This window comes from Bipolaris sorokiniana (assembly GCF_000338995.1).
Source record: "Bipolaris sorokiniana ND90Pr unplaced genomic scaffold COCSAscaffold_9, whole genome shotgun sequence".
Taxonomy (NCBI): Eukaryota; Fungi; Ascomycota; class Dothideomycetes; order Pleosporales; family Pleosporaceae; genus Bipolaris; species Bipolaris sorokiniana.
Genome location: NW_006911903.1, coordinates 1473346 through 1493093, shown reverse-complemented (window position 1 = coordinate 1493093; position 19748 = coordinate 1473346). Strand labels below are relative to the sequence as shown.

At 51.7% G+C, this 19748-nt stretch overlaps 8 protein-coding genes across 8 annotated transcripts; 4 read left to right on the top strand and 4 right to left on the bottom strand.

The window, feature by feature from the left end:
• The first annotated feature begins 175 nt into the window (after nucleotides 1-175).
• COCSADRAFT_38133 (uncharacterized protein) lies at nucleotides 176-1573 on the top strand. Its single transcript, XM_007702892.1, has 3 exons — nucleotides 176-323; nucleotides 552-789; nucleotides 873-1573. Exons 1-3 carry the CDS (start codon nucleotides 285-287, stop codon nucleotides 1298-1300), a joined length of 705 nt encoding a protein of 234 aa, XP_007701082.1. The 5' UTR covers nucleotides 176-284; the 3' UTR covers nucleotides 1301-1573.
• COCSADRAFT_27702 (uncharacterized protein) lies at nucleotides 1559-3115 on the bottom strand (the record flags this gene model as incomplete). Its single annotated transcript, XM_007702763.1, has 3 exons — nucleotides 1559-1639; nucleotides 1665-2325; nucleotides 2385-3115. The coding sequence occupies 3 exons, from the start codon at nucleotides 3113-3115 to the stop codon at nucleotides 1559-1561; spliced, it is 1473 nt and encodes a 490-aa protein (XP_007700953.1).
• Nucleotides 3116-3496: 381 nt separating this feature from the next.
• COCSADRAFT_27701 (uncharacterized protein) lies at nucleotides 3497-5821 on the bottom strand (the record flags this gene model as incomplete). The annotated part of the gene is made up of 4 exons (XM_007702762.1): nucleotides 3497-3864; nucleotides 3914-4086; nucleotides 4136-4846; nucleotides 4896-5821. The coding sequence occupies 4 exons, from the start codon at nucleotides 5819-5821 to the stop codon at nucleotides 3497-3499; spliced, it is 2178 nt and encodes a 725-aa protein (XP_007700952.1).
• Nucleotides 5822-6640: 819 nt separating this feature from the next.
• COCSADRAFT_120497 (uncharacterized protein) lies at nucleotides 6641-8608 on the top strand. Its single transcript, XM_007703277.1, has 2 exons — nucleotides 6641-7366; nucleotides 7425-8608. Exons 1-2 carry the CDS (start codon nucleotides 6918-6920, stop codon nucleotides 8125-8127), a joined length of 1152 nt encoding a protein of 383 aa, XP_007701467.1. The 5' UTR covers nucleotides 6641-6917; the 3' UTR covers nucleotides 8128-8608.
• Nucleotides 8544-13320, bottom strand: COCSADRAFT_38129 (uncharacterized protein). Its single transcript, XM_007702891.1, has 11 exons — nucleotides 13140-13320; nucleotides 12787-12938; nucleotides 12680-12736; nucleotides 12212-12624; nucleotides 12004-12157; nucleotides 11931-11950; nucleotides 9734-9752; nucleotides 9578-9677; nucleotides 9429-9461; nucleotides 9274-9381; nucleotides 8544-9216 (listed from the first exon to the last, which is right to left on the bottom strand). The coding sequence occupies exons 1-11, from the start codon at nucleotides 13209-13211 to the stop codon at nucleotides 8692-8694; spliced, it is 1653 nt and encodes a 550-aa protein (XP_007701081.1). The 5' UTR covers nucleotides 13212-13320; the 3' UTR covers nucleotides 8544-8691.
• Nucleotides 13321-13695: 375 nt separating this feature from the next.
• On the bottom strand, nucleotides 13696-14933 carry COCSADRAFT_120491 (uncharacterized protein). The gene is made up of 4 exons (XM_007703276.1): nucleotides 14687-14933; nucleotides 14615-14638; nucleotides 14500-14559; nucleotides 13696-14449 (listed from the first exon to the last, which is right to left on the bottom strand). Exons 1-4 carry the CDS (start codon nucleotides 14717-14719, stop codon nucleotides 13988-13990), a joined length of 579 nt encoding a protein of 192 aa, XP_007701466.1. The 5' UTR covers nucleotides 14720-14933; the 3' UTR covers nucleotides 13696-13987.
• A 95-nt stretch (nucleotides 14934-15028) lies between these two features.
• On the top strand, nucleotides 15029-16435 carry COCSADRAFT_38126 (uncharacterized protein). Its single transcript, XM_007702890.1, has 4 exons — nucleotides 15029-15644; nucleotides 15697-15777; nucleotides 15827-15985; nucleotides 16038-16435. The coding sequence occupies exons 1-4, from the start codon at nucleotides 15396-15398 to the stop codon at nucleotides 16062-16064; spliced, it is 516 nt and encodes a 171-aa protein (XP_007701080.1). The 5' UTR covers nucleotides 15029-15395; the 3' UTR covers nucleotides 16065-16435.
• A 111-nt stretch (nucleotides 16436-16546) lies between these two features.
• COCSADRAFT_38125 (uncharacterized protein) lies at nucleotides 16547-19741 on the top strand. The gene is made up of 2 exons (XM_007702889.1): nucleotides 16547-19319; nucleotides 19369-19741. The coding sequence occupies exons 1-2, from the start codon at nucleotides 16691-16693 to the stop codon at nucleotides 19467-19469; spliced, it is 2730 nt and encodes a 909-aa protein (XP_007701079.1). The 5' UTR covers nucleotides 16547-16690; the 3' UTR covers nucleotides 19470-19741.
• The last annotated feature ends 7 nt before the right edge of the window (nucleotides 19742-19748 follow it).

Here is a 19748-nt window from a genome sequence, read left to right as displayed (position 1 = left end):
TAGATTTACAGGTGGAAATGCGTGGTATGCGACATGTAGGAATGCACGTCACAGGGAAGCTCTGACGTTACCAATCGCGCCTGCCCCACGTTCGGTTCGCAGCCCGTAGCGTGGTTTTTTCGTGGAGCACCACCCCCGTCAATTGCCGGGTGAGTGCTTTACCGAAGTCGTGCAACGTCTTTCCTAGCTACTTCGTCACGTCGCTTGCTTGAGCTTTCCGAATAACCCCCTGGTTTTGACCACATTGTTCTTGAGGCGGTCATTTTGGATACTAATTGGCTGTCATGGCTAGTATACAGGCTATCCGGGCTAATTGCCGCAAGGTATGTAACGTATTGAGACGCACGATCAGTTAAGGGAGTGCATGAGGAATCGGGAAGATTTTAAGAGCTTCGACATACACGACTAGAGCAGAAAGAGAAACTGAAAGAAAGAGGACAGCTGTTGTTCTTGTTATCGTGGGAGTCCTTATACTTGTCAACAATTATTCGTTGGAGCTGGGTGGACAGGGAGTAGGTTGCAGGTTGGGAGCATGACTAACATTCTCAAAGGTAATGTGCATAGGCAGAAACTATGCCGATCACATCAAGGAGCTCTCGAGTGCGACCCCTAAGCAGCCTTTCTTCTTTCTCAAACCCCCATCATCTATACTGCTTCCTGGCGCGGGGCCTGTGCTACGACCTCGGGGTGTGGTCATGCACTACGAAGTTGAGCTGGGCCTCGTCATGGGCAAGACAATTAGGGATCTCCATCCAGAGGACACCAAAGGCGCTATGGATGCCATTGAAGGTATGCTCGGCGTATCATTTAAACCTCCACTCGAAATATACAGTACATAACGAAAATATAAGACTAACATTTCTCCCAAACAGGTTACATTCTCGCTATTGATATGACGGCGCGCAACGTGCAAGACGAAGCCAAGAAGAAAGGTCTTCCCTGGTCCATCGCAAAGGGTTTTGATACATTCATGCCTATCAGTAACTTCATCACCAAGAACCGGATTCCAAATCCACAGAATGCCCATCTTTGGCTTACCGTCAACAACGAGATGAAGCAGTCTGACAGCACCGAACTAATGCTTTTCCGAATTCCGCGACAGCTAAGCGATATTAGCAGAGTAATGACGCTGGAAAAGGGCGACATTGTCCTCACGGGTACGCCAAAGGGTGTAGGCCCAGTAAAGACTGGTGATATCATGCGTGCGGGTCTCAAAGTTGATGGAAAGGATATCGAAGAGGCCAACATGGAAGTTCCAGTTGCAGATAGAGAGGGTCTTTACGAGTTCAAGGAGACGTAGGGTAATGCGTAGCCTGCTCCGTAGTGTCGAATGTAGAAATCCCAGAGGTCACAAGCACCCTGGAGACCTCTGGGAGTATCAAGACCTTGCATCTCTGATATAGCTCTTCCTCAAATTTGGCTCATCGCCATAATGGCAGTGACTGCCAGGACTATGCTCTTCCAAGGAAGTTATACCTTTCGGGGCTCGCTGTTCGAGATGACAGATGCGAGTTGTCGCTGGCGGCGCAGTATGGTCCTTGGTGGCTCACCTGAATGATTATTGATTCATCTCGAGGCTGTTCACTCCGAGAACTCGCGAGAGTCTTAAGTATTTTGAGGGGTGGTCGTGGTCCAGTTCCTGCTTTTCGTGGTGATCTTCGTACCCCGGCCGCTTCACACGGTGAATGGTTTATGAGATCAGCATCGATGCGATTTTGTTTTCGTGGAGATGGTAATTTCACGATCAGTCTCTTTCGAACTTCTGGACATGTGGCTACTGGAAAGGGAGTGGAAATTTTCTTCTTCTTTGGTGAGTTAGTCACCTTCAATTTCTTCTGTGGTAAGGATGTCGGCTCAATTTTAGATGCTGATTGGACTCCAGGGACAGTGTTCGATCCTATCGATGCCTGCATCTCACCTTCTCTCGCTTCCATTTTCTTAGCCGAAGAACGCGTTAGTCGTTGTGATTGAGGCTCGGTATGGGGTTGCTTCCGCTTTCGGGGTGATCTGTCTACGAGCTGTGTGGCTGGGGCTACGTTTGCTGGTGCTTTGTCTCTAGGAAGCGGAGCAGCCTTCTGCTGTGACGCGGGCGTAGGCATAGGCTTCTTACGTTGTCGCTCTCTGGAAACAAGCTGTGTAGGTGGCGGAGAGGCATGACCCATATTGGAACGTGGGTTCTCGGCAGGTGCTGGCTCTGAATCCTCCTTTTCTATAGACTGTGACATTTTTGAATCATGTACTGAGGGTCTTTGCAACAGCCTCAATTCATCTGACAGGACAGGCCCGTCTTCGGTGGGAGATGCAATAACGGCCGTACCGGGGCTTCTGTGAGTCGTGGTCAGTGATATATTTGACGGCCACTAGGTTCACGCGCTAGTACTCACTTTGTCTGTATCACAGGAGTTTGAGGGACTTGTATCTCCTCACGTGGGGTTGTTTGCGAAAGTAGCATAGGCTCGCTATTCGGCCCAGTTGTTCCGTCCCATATCTCACAGTTCGACAGCTGTGAATCTATCAACTCTGCCTCGGTGTATGTTTTTGAAGTTGGTCCCACTATTGCACACAGATTATCAGTAGTTTTGCTTTCCCGTACAGACCTGAGACGGCCGATCTCTCCTTCCAGACTTTGAATCCGATCCGCATCCTCCTTGCAACTGTGCTCAAGAAGTTCAAGGCGTCGGATGACAGTATCCAATTCCATGGGCCTGCGTGAGAGCTTCCCGAACGTTTCTGGCATGCTTGATACCCTGTTTTCGAGCTCAATCTGCTTTTGTGTGATGTTCTTGTTGGTATCGACGAAAACACTCAGTCGCGTCATTTCGCCCGAAGCCCACTTCTCGAAAGCCTTATCATTATTTTCCGCCTCGATGGCAGCGAGTTGCTGTTCCAAGTGACGAATTTGTACTGTGGTGGCTTCTGCGGCTGCTGCAGCAGCTTCAGTAGCTCGTATCCGAGCATCATAGCCTTCATGCTGTTTCTGAAGTGCACGCATCTCCGTGAGAAGGTATGCATGTTGCTTCTTCATTTCCGGTCCCCAGAGCAGTGCCTCTGCTGATGTGAAAGGCATACGTGACGAGCCTGCATCGTTGGCCGTGCTGGGTCGGCGAGACGTCATGATTAACACAGCAATTGCTGACGCTTGAATCTAATGGAAGGTCAGTTGACTTGCGGACATGAGGGCAGAGTGAAGGCAGACTTGACCAAGCGAGTTCCTGGGACACTATATGCTGGACAGAACTGAATGACTTCTACTCGCTAGAAAAAGCGGACTGAGGGTAAGGTCAGGAGTGTGCTGAAGTGTGAGAGAGTGAGCTGAAGCTACAAGGAAGCTGCGCCCAGTGCCGTGCCTACCTCTTCCATCCAGACACACCGCAAGCCGCTTAGCACCGACTCCAAGACTTTCACTTGTGAAAGAACAACAGCGCCACGAGTGTAGTAAAGTCTTTCTTATTTCTTGCTAGCTATCAAGTGCCCTCCCACATCCAACCCGCTAATCTTAAGCAGTCTGCTTCGGCCCTTTCGGTACATCCCCCACATCATCCCTCTTCATGATGCGGATCTTGGTGTCCTTCTTACTGTCTGCATCCGATTCTGACTCCTTTGCCCGCTCCGCGACGGATTTGTCATAGCTACTCGGGTCGATACCAAGAATGCCACCGACATTGTTACGGTCGCCAGGCACAGAGAACTCACGGAAAGCATATCTCCACTCATTCAAGAAACCTCGGATAGCCTTTCCTACTTTGTCCTTGCCATTCTTTGAATGGTGGCCAGTTCCAGTAATGGCATAAACCGGACGGGACGACGAGCTATGCTTCAGCAGAATACCTTCGAGATACGATACCGATTCATCTGGATGTAAACCTAAGAGGTATGAGCAATGATCACTATCCCTGGCTAGATGAATACGTACCATGAAGATCAACATACAGCTCTCTCTCGCTATCATTGTCCTTGTTGCGGTCTTCGTATAGAATACGGGCGGCTTCCCGGTGAGCCTCACGCATCAGGTTGTTCTCAGTCTGACCTCTAAGGCTAAGAGCCTTGGCCGCGCGCGAGTCACTACGGTTCCAGGCCTGTGCAGCACTAGTACGTGTCAGTACGTTCTCACTCGTGGACTTTAACAATAACCTACCTCTGCAAAAACTTATTACGCAGACTGCCATGTTTGAAAGCCTCGGCACGAGCATCGAGATATGCTTGATTACCCTTCTCACCCGTGACTAGCCACGGAATGTGCTGGGGAGCGGGAATTGCCTGTGCAGCCGCACTATTCTCGCGAGACCCATTGAAACTCTTGGCTGGTCGTAGACCCTTTCGAACGGGAGTTGCAGGAGCTGGCGAGGGCGACATGCGGACAACGTCTGCGAGGTTTGGTCCTGGAGTATCCTTGTTGCCATGACCACCACGCTTTCCGTGGTGTCGCTTTCCAGTCTTTGCAGCTGCAGCAGAGCCCAAGGCAGGAAAAGCATCTTTATCGTCGACTGCAAGCACAGAGGGTGTGGCTGCACGGGAAACTTGACGACTGCCTGTCCTTGACTGCGGCCGACTGCCGACTCCAGGCGTGAAGTTAGCATAGGGGCTAAGACCGGGTGGAGGGCGCGTAGGACCGCCACTCGTAAAACCATAGAGTTGCTCCAAGGCAGTTGCTTCGGTAGTTGATATAGACGGTGTACCTAGGGGAGAGCCATTGTAGTGAAGAGTGGGGAATTCATAGTCGGACATCTGAAAATTGGGCAGTGGTGAGGTTGAGGCATCAGAAATAGCCATACGAGCCATGAGAGCAGAAGGGTCATGTGAGAACAGACAGGTATCTCCAGCCAGACAATTACCGTTGAGAAAGTATCTGATCACACGTTAGATTGAATGGGCTTCAACGCATACTTGATACTTACTTGCACAAAGTCTTGCTTGTGTCATGAGCGAACCGGCAATCCGCCCTAGCGCAATGACCGTTGGATAAAAAGTACTTGCACACAATGTTGCTCTTTTGCTGCCCAATTGGCGTAGCAGGCCTAAAAGTTGGGGCCATGGACTTTCCAATGAGATATCCAGAGTGTTCAGAAGGGGTAGCGGGGAGCTGTGACACCTCCATCTGCTGACCCATTAACGCAAGCAAAGCAGCACTGAGGTCGTAGCCGTTGGCCTCAAGAACCTTTTCTAACTCCTCGTCTGACCGGTCGTCGCGCAGGATTGAGCGTAACATGTCATAGGGGCCCATGTCCATAGTTTGCGGCTGAACCCATTCAGCGGCAGCACCATTGAGCGTACCATCGCCTACGTACGACGACTCGGTGCTTGCAATGTCCTCGTTGACTAGCCAATCCACCGAGTGTGTATCAAGATCACCATATGTTTCTGTGTTCGGGCTGGCGCATTCGCTGAATTGGTATGCGCTCAGGCTGGGGCTGTGGGGAATATGGGGTGTTGAAAAAGCAAGCCGTGGCGAGGGCCGTGGGGAAGTAAAAGGTGAGGCGGTTGAAGACTTTGTGCGCGCAAAGCCAGGGGGCCCTATTCCAAAGCCTGGAGGGGGATGTATCATGCGTGGAGAGTTGTTTACAGGAGTTGGGGCGCGGTTGGCCTGCCACGGGGCTGGCGATGGCCGGCGGATGACGGTATGGCGGCTGGGTGGAGAGCTGGATGAGCTGCCAGCATCGCGGTAACGCCATAGGCAGTCAAGGACAATGTTCTCGAGAGACTTGCCCGTAAGATTGGTCTCCTTGCGCATGAGCTCCTCGAGCTTGTCCGTCTTGTCCTCCTCGTCCAAGGCATCATCCTGCAGTACAGGCAGAGCCTTTTCATACAAATCGTCTGCGACCATGTTGATTAGTTGCAGACGCAGAAAAAAAGGGAATGGTAGATATGGCGGTGAGGGGGGCGCGTGGGATGGACGAGGGTAGAGAGCGAGGTCGAGACAGGAGGCCGTCGGGCTGATTAAGTACTGCGGTTATTGGCAGAGCGACCGGCGCGTTCAGAAGAGTGAAGCAGCAACGGGAAGGGCAAACAGTTTGTCCTACAGCTTTCTGTCTGCAGGACACACAGCGAGTGCGCCGAAGAGGACAGAGCCAATGTATGCCTTGGGGGCGGGCGATCGCGAGCGCGAATGAAGCTCAAGGGACTAAGCTCAGGCTGCTCAACTACGTAGGTAGGGGTGGGGGGAGCCTGCACCGTGCAGCAGGTCAACCATACAGCGGGAACAGGCAATCTGCACACTGGAATCCCAGCAGTCCCTACATGGCCCTCGGAGCCTCGAGATGCATTCGGATGGGAACGGTATGAGAGGAAGAGTCTTAGCCAGATGCGGGATGGACAAGGCTGGCGACGGGTTGATGGACAATTGGAGCCTGGACACAACGAAACGAAGCTGCTACATATGCCTCAACCCTCTTTTGCTAATAGGCCAAATTGAGGGGGGGCGCCACACTTCTGAGGCTGAGGCTAGCCAAAGTCACGTGCGCGCAGCGTATACACACGGTATCCGCACCATGACTGGCAGGCGGTAGATCACTTGCAGCAAGCCCTGTGTGTCTGCGCAAAACAAACTACGTGTGCTCTTCGAATCACGGCATCTTCGAGTCCTTGGATAAAAGGACTAAGCCACGCTGCGACTCCGTGGCTGTCCCGGCACATCTCATATACGCGCCTAATGCAGAGCGGATGCGGCGGTGCATCATTGTTCGTCCGCCCGGGATGACGATGAAACCAAAAGCTGTCCAGCACCAGCACTAGCTTTAGCATTCTACACCAACACCCTCGATTGTTTCTGACACCCGATTACCAATCCACGGAATGTCCCCTTTCAGCCGTACCAACTGACAATCCCTTCCCCCATCACCTGCCATTACATCTCCCTTACCTCCGCGTACGTCCGGGTCGCTCCATCCAGGCCACCACAACGCATAAACACTGAGGCAGCTATGCCAGCGACCGACTATGATGTGCGCGCCCTTGCGCTTCCGCTTGAGAATGAGGAAACGGGTGAGACGCCAATATGGAGTCAGCGACAATCGTCCACCTTCCGGCGCAGCGCCTCGCATAACAGCCAACAAACTACATGGCGGCAACGCGCAATGGGCAACTGGGACAAATACTCACGGCGAGCCCTGGATCAGTACAACAAACTATCGCCTGTCAAGAAAGTATTGTTCATTGTAGGGAATATACTCTTGGTAGTAGGAGGCATATTGTTCTTGGTGTTCGGCGAACGGATATTCGGCGCCCTGCTACCTATGGCGAAGAAATGGAGGGATGTCACAGCAGGCTGGCTGATACTCTGGGCCCTGATATTCATCGTCTCCTTTCCACCTCTGATTGGATATTCCAGTCTCCTTACCATTGCCGGTTTCGTTTATGGTTTTCCAAATGGGTGGGTTTAAACCAACAATACACCAGGCGACCCTTGATAGTAGGCTGACTCGACACAGATGGTTCATAGCAGCAACAGCATCAGTCGCTGGAAGCACTGCATCATTTCTCCTTTCGCGCACCCTCCTCAAATCCATGGTACACCGCCTCGTAGCAAACGACACCCGCTTCGCCGCCCTCTCCCTGACACTCAAGCATGACGGCATCAAACTCCTCGTCATGTACCGCCTGTGCCCACTACCATACTCCATATCCAATGGCGCCGTCGCCACATTTCCAACTGTACACTGGGCGTCTTATGCGCTCGCTACTGCCATTGTGTCACCTAAGTTGATGCTCCACATTTTCATCGGTGCCCAGTTGGAAAAGATTGCCGAGAGCGGAGGCAAGATGGACCCGCGCACAAAGGCACTATCCTACATATCCATCATTATCGGATTAATTGCGGGCGTAACCACAGGTTGGCTAGTCTACCGCAAGACAAAAGCCCGCGCTGCCCAGCTCGAAGCCGAGGAGCGTGCTGGCGTCCGACGTGTAAGCATTGAGGACTTGGAGAATGAATATCACGATGAACCGGGCGCGCTGGAAGCTGCTGAGCGGTTACGAGAAGATGATGATGACATAAGTCTGAGGACAGCATGGGATGATGAGTATCACGATGAGCCCCCTGAGACGGGTGATGCGGTGGAAATCGGCGACGACCCATTTAAAGATGGTGATGCGAGCGGGGGAGAGGAGCAAGACCAAAGGACAAAGAAGTAGACAGGCATCTATTGGATAGATTGGTGGTGTTTGAATAATGCGGTTAGATGGTTTAGACTGGACGATGGCATTGAACAAGTTGAACAATCAGATCCGCATTGCAACACCGCCAGGGATGAATAGCCAACAATGATGCTAGTAGGGTTTGGTACAATTGGCAATAATGATTCCGAACACCCCATAATTGTCCCGCTACCACACCTCATGTTAAGCATTGTCAGCATTGTCTCAACACAGTCACAAAGTAGACAACCAAGCATTCATAACATGGAAAAACATTCAATTGTCGTATAACCCATACCATAACACCATCTCTATAGGCAGGAACGGACTCGCACATGGGCGCTAAAAGGGGCATATAGAATCACAAGGAGTAGTCGTTGATGATATAGACAGGCGTGCGATACCTAGCCATCTGTGAAGTGAACAAGCAAATCTTCCATTGACAGCTGATGGTGAAGACGCATCTTCTATTATACATCTATTCTCAAAGACCAATCAGCGCTTTTTGGCCCCTCAGAACATTGGAATAGACCGTACACACTCTTCCATCCTTCAACCCATCTATGCAACGAAGCTCTTGGTGAAGCTTTGGGCAACTTCCTTGAGCTTTGCCTCAAGCTCCTTGCTAAGCGCACCTTCCCGGTCAATCTGGGCGAGCATGTCGGACTCGTTTGATCGGAGGTGGGCAAGGAAGTCAGCCTCCCACTGGAGGATCTTGTTGGTTGGTACGTTGTCGAGGAGACCGTTGATACCAGCGTAGATCAGGGGAACCATCTCGTTGACGGCCATGGGAGAGTACTGCTTCTGCTTGAGGAGCTCGGTAAGACGCTCACCACGGGCCAATGTCTGCTTGGTAGCGGCATCGAGATCGGAACCGAACTGGGCAAAGGCAGCGACTTCACGGTACTGGGCCAAGAAGAGCTTAAGGGAACCAGCGACCTGCTTCATGGCCTTGACCTGCGCAGCGGAACCGACACGAGAGACAGAGAGACCGACGTTAATGGCGGGACGGATACCCTTGTAGAAGAGCTCAGCCTCCAAGAAGATCTGACCGTCGGTAATGGAAATGACGTTGGTGGGAATGTACTACGTCAAAAGTTAGCCATTTAGAACGGCGACAGCAAGCGAAAATGGGGCTCAAACCGCGCTGACGTCCCCCCCTTGAGTTTCAATGACAGGAAGGGCCGTGAGGGATCCTCCGCCGAGTTTATCATTCATCTTGGCAGCTCGCTCAAGGAGACGGGAGTGGAGCTGTAAAAAAGTTAGCAAAGATCACGCAGAAGAAAGGGTTTACTTGCATAAAAGACGTCGCCTGGGTAAGCTTCACGGCCCTGTTAAACAGTTAGCAATAGTTAAAAGAGGCGTTGGGGATGTGTTGGGGCGGGTTGGTGTTGGGGTGGAATGGGTTGGGTGAAGGTGTGTCGTGGTGGTCTGTGCGCGAACTTACAGGAGGGCGGCGCAGCAACAAAGACATCTGGCGATAGGCGACGGCCTGCTTGGTGAGATCATCGTAAATGATCAGGGCGTGCTTGCCGTTGTCGCGGAACCTATAAAATATTTATCAGCCGGGAAAAATGCGTGAATGAAAGGAGGATCTACGTACCATTCTCCCATAGAACAGCCTTTCAAATGTATTCGTTAGCAACATATTCGTGAAATCCATGGAAAAAAAATATCCCGAAAGGAATTGAAAGAACGCAATAACAGAAAGAACGCGCCACAGAAAAACACATGAAATTGCAAAATATGCTGTCCAAGTGATGTCAGGAATTTTCCATCCTTAGAACTCCGAACTATGCTCAAAGAGCATCTCAGAGTCGGAGTCGGAACCACTTCCAACCTCTCCAAGTTCCCAGCCAAGCTCAGAGAGCGCGTCTGAGTCCATCTCAGAGAGATAGTCGGAATCATCCGGGTCGACAGCAAGCTCATCACCGAAGTCCTCGATTGCTTCATCGGCAGCGGCGGCAGCGGCAGCATGAGCGCGGGTTTTGAAGTGATCCCGGAGACTGAACCTTTCCACAAAGCACTTGACGCACGTACGGCAGGGGTACCTCCATGTAGCCTTGTGGTTGTCCCGGAGTTCCTTGCACCGGATTGCCCTGGCTGAGGGCCGGACGACACCACCTCGAGAGATGATGAGAACATTCCTCTTATGCCGGGCCCTTGTCAGGTGGAGGTTCTTGGCTTGAATCGTCTTGAAGGAAAGGTTGCAGACATCGCAGGCAAACATACGGGACTGCTTAACCATCCTGTAGTAGCCCCGGCGCCATACTGACCACCTTTGATATGCAGCACCCTTGGGTCGCTTATTCCGGTTCTCTCGCTTTCGAGCAGCTCGGTTTTCAGTGATGATGGCAAGCTTTTCCGGGGGAATGAAGATGTCGCCCCGGCAGTGCTCACGCAGGGCTAGCTGTTGACACAAGGGGAACCAGGAGATGTGATCCCGGGACCAGGGCATGAGGTGGAGCCAAGTGCCATCGTACTTGTTGCCAATGACAGTGTAGAAGATCATCTGAAAGGCTGCTTCAAGGCCGAGCAGGTGTTGCCGGGCTTGGTAGACAAGTCCGGGCGGCGGTTTTGGACACCAGCAGAGAAGCATAGTGTGCTTCTTGACAAACCCTTGAGCAAGTGCGCGCTTGATGAGCCGGGAAATGGTGTACCCATGTGGCTTTTCGTACTGACCAATCCGGGGGCGTGCACCAAACGAGGCGTGGGTAGCAGAGCCGGCGTAGAGGCGGCCTCGACGGCCATCGAGCTCGTAGACATGCATGTAGACAGCCCATACCTTGGACAACTCTTCCGGGGAGGGAGCAGCCGGGAGGGCCTTGATTTCCTCCATGGAAGGTGGGATGCGGGAGTTGATCATTTCCAGGAGACCGTCGACAAATGTGATGGAGAGCGAAGCACATTTCTCGTCAAACTCTTCCTTGGTAGGATAGATGATCCGGTAGATGGGGTGAAGGTACCAGTCGGGAAGGTCCGACTCAAGCACTTGCCACAACAGACGATGGATGAAGTTGTAGAGACCGTCACTGGCGGTGGGTTGCTCAGCATCGATTCCGGCAAAATCGAGGTCCTCCCAGAAGCCGTCATCAGCATCCACAATGCCGGGAAGATCAAGGTCCTCGAAGAAGGTATCACCGGCAGCCGGGTGACCCTCAATATCGAGGTGCTCGAGGAGGGTGTTGCCGTCATCCATGATGCCGGTACTCTGCTCCTGCTGGAGTGCCGGGTGGAGCAGGCACGTTCCCGGTACTGTGGTGGTAGTGCTGGTAGTGTCTGGAGAATCGCGATGCTCGGAGGCAGGCTGCACCGGGACTCAATGCTGAAGGAGTGATGGAGGTAGTAACCGGAAGATGAGAAAATGGCCAGTGGCCATTTGTGAGTCTCCCCTGCTCCTGGTGGAGGAAAAAACCCACCGAGGAAGGAGCATTGCAGGCCAGAGCCGGAGTGAGAGGTGGCTCTGGCCTGCTGGGGAAGGAGCGTGTTGTGCTGGAGGAAGGCACGCCAGTCACCCAACGCACTCGCGTCGGTCCTGCAACTCCATCTCACCTCTATCTCACCTTCCACCACCATCCTCATCCTCATCACTACAACAGAAGAAGAAATGGACGCCGTCCATCGACAGCAGAAAGAAAGCAGTACAGAGAAGAAGAGAAGAGAAACGGAACAGGCGGGGCATAAGTAGGTGCCTCCCGCCCCGCACACCGCCTCTCACAGGTGAGAGAAAAGCACACGCAATTCAGAAAATAACAAAACAATGCAACGCAAAATTCAATACAAAAGAGAAATGAACATACCGGTGAATGGCGCAATGTACCTATACTAAGTCAGTAACCGCCCATGCAAAGCGCAAAACGGGTCAAATCTTACTGCAGGGGAGCAGCTTCGGAAGCGGTAGCAGCGACAACGATTGTGTACTTCATGGCATCGTTCTCCTCAAGGGTCTTGACGAGCTGAGCGACGGTGGATCGCTTCTGACCAACAGCGACGTAGATGCAGTACAGCTTCTTGGTCTCGTCGGTACCTAGCAGTTAATGTCAGTCGTCAATGTATCAATGTATTCGACAGAGTTCCTTACCCTTGTTCCACCTGTTCTGGTTAAGCATAGCATCGAGAGCGACGGCAGTCTTTCCGGTCTGACGGTCACCAATGATCAACTCACGCTGACCACGTCCAATGGGAACCATGGCGTCGACAGACTTGAGACCAGTCTGTACGGGCTGGTTGACGGAACGGCGGGGCAGGATACCGGGGGCCTTGAGCTGGGCACGGCGGCGCTCAGTGGTCTTGAGGGGACCCTTTCCATCGATGGGGTTACCGAGAGCATCAACGACACGTCCGAGAAGAGCCTCGCCAACGGGAACGTCGACAATCTGTCCGGTACGCTTGACGGTCTCGCCTTCCTTGACCAAACGATCGGAACCGAAAAGCACAACACCGACCTGGCCGGCTTCCAAGTTCATGCACATGCCCTTAACACCAGAGGCGAACCTGGGGCAATTGTTAGCTCCCGTGGGGAAATAGTGATGTTGTGGACTTGGCGTACTCGACAAGCTCTTCGGCCTGAACATTGTTCATGCCATGGACACGGGCGATACCGTCACTGTTCCGCGGTCAGTTTCCTTGCCTATTTGCATGGGCAAAATGGCTTACCCGACGGAGAGAACACGTCCAGTCTCGGAGAGGCTGGTTTCCTCCTGGACACCGCGGATCCTCTGCTCAAGGATGGAGGAAACTTCCGTTGGGGTCGCCTTTGCGTCGGAAGCGTAGAAGCGCGTGGCGTTGGTGAATGCGGGAGCGCGAGTCTGTTGGTAGAAAAAGCCGTCAGCGCTGCATCTTCGGAGGAGGGGAGCTTCCTTGGTCCCGCCGCAGTGCTGCGCAGGCCGCCCACTTCCATCAACGAAGCGCCATTGTGGAGCCAATGGCATCGGAAATCGGTTCTATCAATGGCGGACGATGGCTGGGCCGGGTGAAGGCGCAATTGCAGGCAGTTGCGATGGACTTACCGAAGCAATCCTGCTGGTGGCAGAGATTGCAGCGACCCGGCGGCTCGACTGGCGGATGGCCCTTGAGAACATGGCTGCAGCTGCTCAAGAGACTATTTCGGTAGCTCTGCAACCAATTGAGATTGATGCAGGTATGGAAGAGGGGAGATGGTGATGGAGTTGAGGATGGGAGCTCTGCTGTGAGGAAGAAAGTCCTGCGGTTCGGAAGGAAAGCGCGGACCTTGGCGTCGACCACTAATCCTAAAAAAGCCGTTTCTCAACCGAGCTCCAACTCTACCACGACATCCACGCTCAAATTCGAGGAGATTTTGCGAGGTCATAAGCTGAGAAATAATATTCTAGAGGTTTCAATTGGCAAAAGGAAAGCGACTGGCCCCTTCGAATTCCTATATGAGAGTGGCTACTGTGTGTAACACAAACTCGCATCCCACAAGCTGCCTTATCGATTGGCTGTCATAATGTCGACATATAGTTAAGGGTCGAACCCTCAGCTATGGGGATATTGCTTGGAAGACCCATGACGTACTTCCAAAGAAAAGAAATTTTACAATGAATTGGTACTCGTTAACACAATAGTCTGAGCGAACAACATTATAGATTGGTATCCTACTATGTTGCAACCCCTTCAGCAGAAATATATAGACAAAATGTGCAAAACTAACAACCATAGGCGACACAACTCCGTATACGCCTTGCACCATGCAATGCTCACTCTGCCGTAGTATCCATACATTACATGCGCATCCTAGGGCAGTGCAGCCTGAACGCATCCTTCTATTACCTCTGATAGAGACATCACCATGCCTCACTTGTGCTCTGGTCATCAAATCCATATTTCAAGTATCGAATTATTTTGCCGAGCCATTCTGACCCTTTTCCTTGCTCTTCTGAAACTTCTGGATCTCCTGCTCAACTGCCTGGTCTATACGGCGTTTGAGCTCTGGACGGTAGCCGAGCATGAAGAGAACTTCGAACCAGACAAAGAATGGAGCCAGGAAGATGGCTTGAATGAGGTTGTCTAGCAATGCTGGCGCCCTTCCCTCAAACTTTCCATGTCCGACAAACTGCGCAATCCAGCATGCAATGTTGGTTGCGCCAGCCCAAGAGTTGACTGACGCGCCATACGTGGATGTGAGGTGATTTGCATAAGCGGTGCTACCGATAAGGATCGGAGCAATCATGGCTCCTGCGACAGGCTCCATGAGGACATATAGGGTCGAGTAGAGTACAGCTCCGGCGGTGCCGACGTTGAGCGGGAGATTGGGAACGGAAAGCCATGATGGCAGCGGCACGGCCGGTGTGTTGGTGAGCTATGATTCGGATTAGTGGGGCTTGGGCAGTGACAATTCAGGGGCCATACAAGGAGAAAAGATGTCAAGAGGATGGGAGGTACGCAAAGCATATGTATCCCCACGTTAACCTGATGGGCAGCGCGTTAGCTGACACGTGAAAACGGCCGGGCGGAAGAGGCCTACTTTGTTATGGTGGTATGCTCCATACTACTGTCCAGTTAGATCGATACATGTGTCTGTTGAAGAATGACGTACAAAGACAAGTTGTTTCTCCAGATTTAGAGACATGGTGCCGGATGCGGAATTTGAGCTCGTGTTGGCGTTGCGAGAGGGTGTCAAGCGACTAAATCATATCTTGGGGATGGGGGATGCGAGCGCTCGACGAGTTGCGTGGAGTCAGGACAGCGTCCGTGGAGGACCGAGGATGTGCGGATGGCGCAAAGTGAACGTTAGTATCACGGCATGGGTGTGTGGGGGTGCGCAAGCTGGCAGGTGGGAGTCTGGTCACTGCTTGGTCCTTAGCGAATGATTTTCCGTGCCGAGAGCCCTGGAGCCCTGCATCTTCGGGAGCTCAACGCTCAAGTCGCAGCACTCGACTGTTTTTCCCAGCCCTCCCAAATTTCCCCGAATCCGCTACCGCTGTATCCCCGAACTACCACAAGCAGCGCGCATACACTGTGGGCTGTGCGCATGGGCTGCTGGATATAATAACTAGGGTTGGCTTGCAGGCCGAGGGCGCGTCTCGCTGAAACACGCGTGTTAGCTACACTTCACACTGTCGACTCTTTACTGGGCCCGTCAGAATAAAGACTTTTAGAGTCGCGTAATACCAAGGAGCATCGTCTGGATTTCTTCGCCTTCTACCGTTATCTACCTTCACCTGTGCTACTCCGTCCGTATTCTCCAAGAAAACCGCGCACATTTACTCTGCCCTGTCCGTCAAGCCAGTCGCATACCGCGCAATATGTTTTTTCTCAAAGAACTCGAGAAGACGATCCAGCTGCATCCGTCGTACTTTGGTCCTCTGATTCGCCAGCACATCCATCGCGAACTGTTGCAGAAAGAGGAGGGGTCGAGTACTGGAAAATACACCATAGTGTGCATCTTGGACTCGTTCGACATATCCGATGGCAAAGTCATGCCTGGCTCTGGCTCCGCTGAATACGTTGTACATTACAAGGCAGTTGTGTGGAGGCCGTACAAAGGCGAGGTGGTATGTGCAAACTGGGGGCGCGACTGCGGATTGCTCAGCTAACCATGTCAAGATGGATGGCATTGTCACCTCAGTGCTCCGCACAGGTTTCTTTGTAGACTGTGGGTCTTTGCAAGCATTCGTAGGACGAAGTGTAAGATCTCCCCTCCGTATGCGCCTCCTCATTCACTAACAGGTAATAGATGATCCCTGCCGAGATCAAGTTCGACGCGAACGCCACACCGCCGCAATGGACCGACGACGGAGAACAGGTTATTGAAAAGGGCACTAACATTCGTATCAAGATCAAGGGTCTGAGATCTGAAGTTGACAAGATGTATGCCGTGGGCACAATGAAGGAGGTAGGAACTTCCAGAGCCAATCCTAATGACTACCCACTAAACAAAACCTTAGGATTACCTTGGCCCGCTGCCGTCTTAGTCTAACGATAAAGCACATTCTGTTTGACACGGGCGATTCCTTCAGACAAAGCTCTACGCTAGCACTCGATACTTCCCAGGTTCTCCTAGGCCTAACATCTTCCTATGACAGTTCTTCTGACAAGCATTCTGCAAGATAGCTACCGCCTTGGTTTAAGTAGTCTCTTGGTCATATCAGTAAAAACATTAGGGGGCGTTGTGTTAGTCAACAAATTGGCCACGATTTCGTTCAAGTGAAAAAGCTCCAGAGGCTTGGCTTATCACGATTGCAAGGAGGGGACTGATGAGTTATAAAGTTGGAAGCAATAAGCTGAAACTATACCGTTCTAAAGTTGTCCTAGTTTAGACTTGAATAGAAATTTATCTCTTGGATTCTTTGTGTTGCGCTGGCGTTCCCCCCTTGCATCAAAAAGTGGCTTGGTATGTTTCGGGCCAACTCCAGCTCTGACACCTCCGCGTGAACTCCGCACCTCCGCATGCTAGCCTATACGTAACCCCTGACCACACCTCGCAGCCGCATACCAATTTCTGGAAGTGGACTACAGCGATCTGTATTGCTCTTCTATCAAGATGCGTTGATTCCCAAAGTGATCCTATTCCTTTAAAATTCATCACGTTACAGCTAGGATGCCGCGACACCGCGCCCTTCCTGAAGAGGAAGCGGAGCTTCTAACCAAAGATGAGCGATCCGCGCGCACCTCAGAAGACGAGTCTGATGCCTCTATATCGTCCATCTCCACCACGTCGCTAGTTCTCGAACACATCAACAACCCAGCAGTCACCGGTGCATCGCGTTTAAATCGTGGAGAGAAGTACACTGACGAAGACGATACAAGTCGCCCACACGAACAGTTTGATATCGAGGGCGCACAATACCGAACCCCAACAGGGGTAGATAAGAAGACACGAAGATGGTTATGGATTGTAGGCACGGCATGTGTAGCAGGATGGACGCTTGCGCTGGTGTTCTTCTTGATGAGCGGCACCTACAAGCCTGTCTCGAGCCGGCCACATGATCCTCTTGCGAGCTCAACAAAGGGTTCAGGAAAGAAGATTACCATGGATGATGTTCTGGGTGGTCGATTCTACCCCCAACAACAGAGCGTCGAGTGGATAGCAGGCCCATCGGGCGAGGACGGCTTGTTGCTTGAGAGAGACTCTGGGAAAGAGGGATACTTGATAGTCGAGGATATCAGAAGCAAGGGCAAGGCAAGAGCTACAAAAGCACAAACAACGCTTATGAAAGAAAAGAGCTTCACGGTGGACGGGACATCTGTCTATCCTAATGATGTTTGGCCAAGCAAGGACTTCAAGAAGGTACTAGTCCTGTCGAATTACCAAAAGAATTGGCGACACTCTGGTACGGGCAAGTACTGGATATTCGATGTCGAGACACAAACTGGCGAGCCTCTGGATCCACAAAACCCAGGAGCTGTGATCCAACTGGCCTCCTTGTCACCGCAATCGGATGCGGTCGTTTTCACGAGGGACAACAACATGTTCTTACGCAAGTTGGACTCCAAAGAAGTCATCCAAATCACAAAGGACGGCGGAACTGAATTATTCTATGGCATCCCCGATTGGGTATACGAAGAGGAGGTCTTCCAAGGCAACAGTGCAACATGGTGGTCTGAAGATGGCAAGTACATTGCCTTTTTGCGCACAGATGAATCGATCGTTCCGACGTACCCGGTCCAATACTTTTTGTCACGGCCCAGCGGAGAAAGGCCCAAGGCTGGCGAAGAAAACTATCCCGAAGTTCGCAATATCAAGTACCCCAAGGCTGGCGCGCCAAATCCGATCGTATCGCTGCAATTCTATGACGTCGAGAAGGGCGAGGTATTCAGTGTCAAGATTGAGGACGATTTCCAAGATGACAACAGGCTAATCACCGAGATCGTTTGGGCGGGTAAGACAAAGCAGGTACTTGTTCGGGAAACGAACCGTGAGAGCGATATCCTCAAGCTAGTGCTGATGGACGTCGAGCAACGTACTGGAAAAACAATCAGGACTGAGAACGTTGCGGAATTAGACGGTGGATGGTTTGAAGTTTCACAAAAAACTACCTTTGTACCAGCAGATCCTGGCAACGGTCGCGAGCACGATGGCTACATCGACACTGTTATTCATGAGGGTTATGACCACATTGGCTACTTTGCACCTTTGGACAGTGACAAGCCCGTATTGCTCACCCAGGGCGAATGGGAAGTTGTCGAGGCGCCGTCTCGAGTGGATCTGAAGAACAACCTAGTCTACTACATATCCACTGAGAAAGGCTCGACAGAGCGACACGCATACTCTGTGTATCTGAACGGCACCGGAAAGAGCGAAGTCGTAGAGAATAGCGGTTCAGGGTACTACGACGCATCATTCTCGGCTGGTGGTTCATTCGCCTTGATCTCATACAAAGGCCCCGGAATTCCATGGCAGAAGATCATCAGCACATCGGCAAACAAGGAGAAATACGAAAAGACTATCGAAGAAAACAAAGGCCTCGATCGCTTAGTGCGCCAGCTTGAGTTGCCAATTCTCAAATACCAGACAATCGACGTTGACGGTTTCAAACTCAACGTTCTAGAACGCCGCCCGCCACACTTTGACGAAAAGAAGAAGTATCCTGTATTGTTCTACCAATACAGTGGTCCAGGTTCGCAGGAAGTGAATAAGCGATTCAAGGTTGATTTCCAATCCTACATTGCTGCAAGTCTCGGATACATTGTTGTCACTGTAGACGGACGTGGTACAGGTTTCCTTGGTCGCAAGCTGCGCTGCATCACTCGAGGCAACATTGGATACTATGAAGCGCACGACCAGATTGCAGCGGCCAAGATCTGGGCGAGCAAAAAGTATGTTGATGCTGATAGGTTGGCTATATGGGGTTGGAGTTATGGAGGCTTCAACACCCTGAAGACCCTTGAGCAGGATGGAGGAAAGACGTTCAAGTACGGAATGGCCGTTGCGCCTGTTACCGACTGGCGCTTCTACGACTCCATCTACACGGAGCGCTATATGCACACGCCCCAGAACAATCCCGAAGGCTACGAAAACTCGACCATTACTGATGTGAGATCGCTCGCGAATAATGTCCGATTTCTGGTCATGCACGGTATCGCCGATGACAACGTGCACATGCAGAACACACTTACTCTACTGGACCGGTTGGATCTTGCAGGCATTGAAAATTACGACGTACACGTGTTTCCAGACTCGGACCATAGCATCTACTTCCACAACGCCAACAAGATTGTCTATGACAGTAAGTAGTTTTCTTGGTTATGCAAGAGCCAATGCTGACGAAGATACAGAATTGAGATGGTGGCTTATCAATGCTTTCAACGGCGAATGGTCAAGAATTGCAAACGCAAGTCCAAAGGCACAGATTGACGCCAAGTCGGTAGAAAAGTAGACAACGCTTTTGGTAATAGGCGTTTGGGGGCTTTGCAGCTAGCCTTTGTACATGTTCAGTATTACGCAATAAATACCATCTGTCTCGATTGCGATGACCAAGCTTGTGAAGGTTTTGATGAATCCTGACAAATGTATGGATTCGTGGTCTAGTACGCTCCAATTTGTCACTCAGTACCATATTCTTTCCTATTAGGCATCCACGATAGGTCTCTAAGGCTAGGCCCAATTCTGCAGTCACGAAGCCCATGGAATGAATTCACTAGCTTCAGGGTCCAAA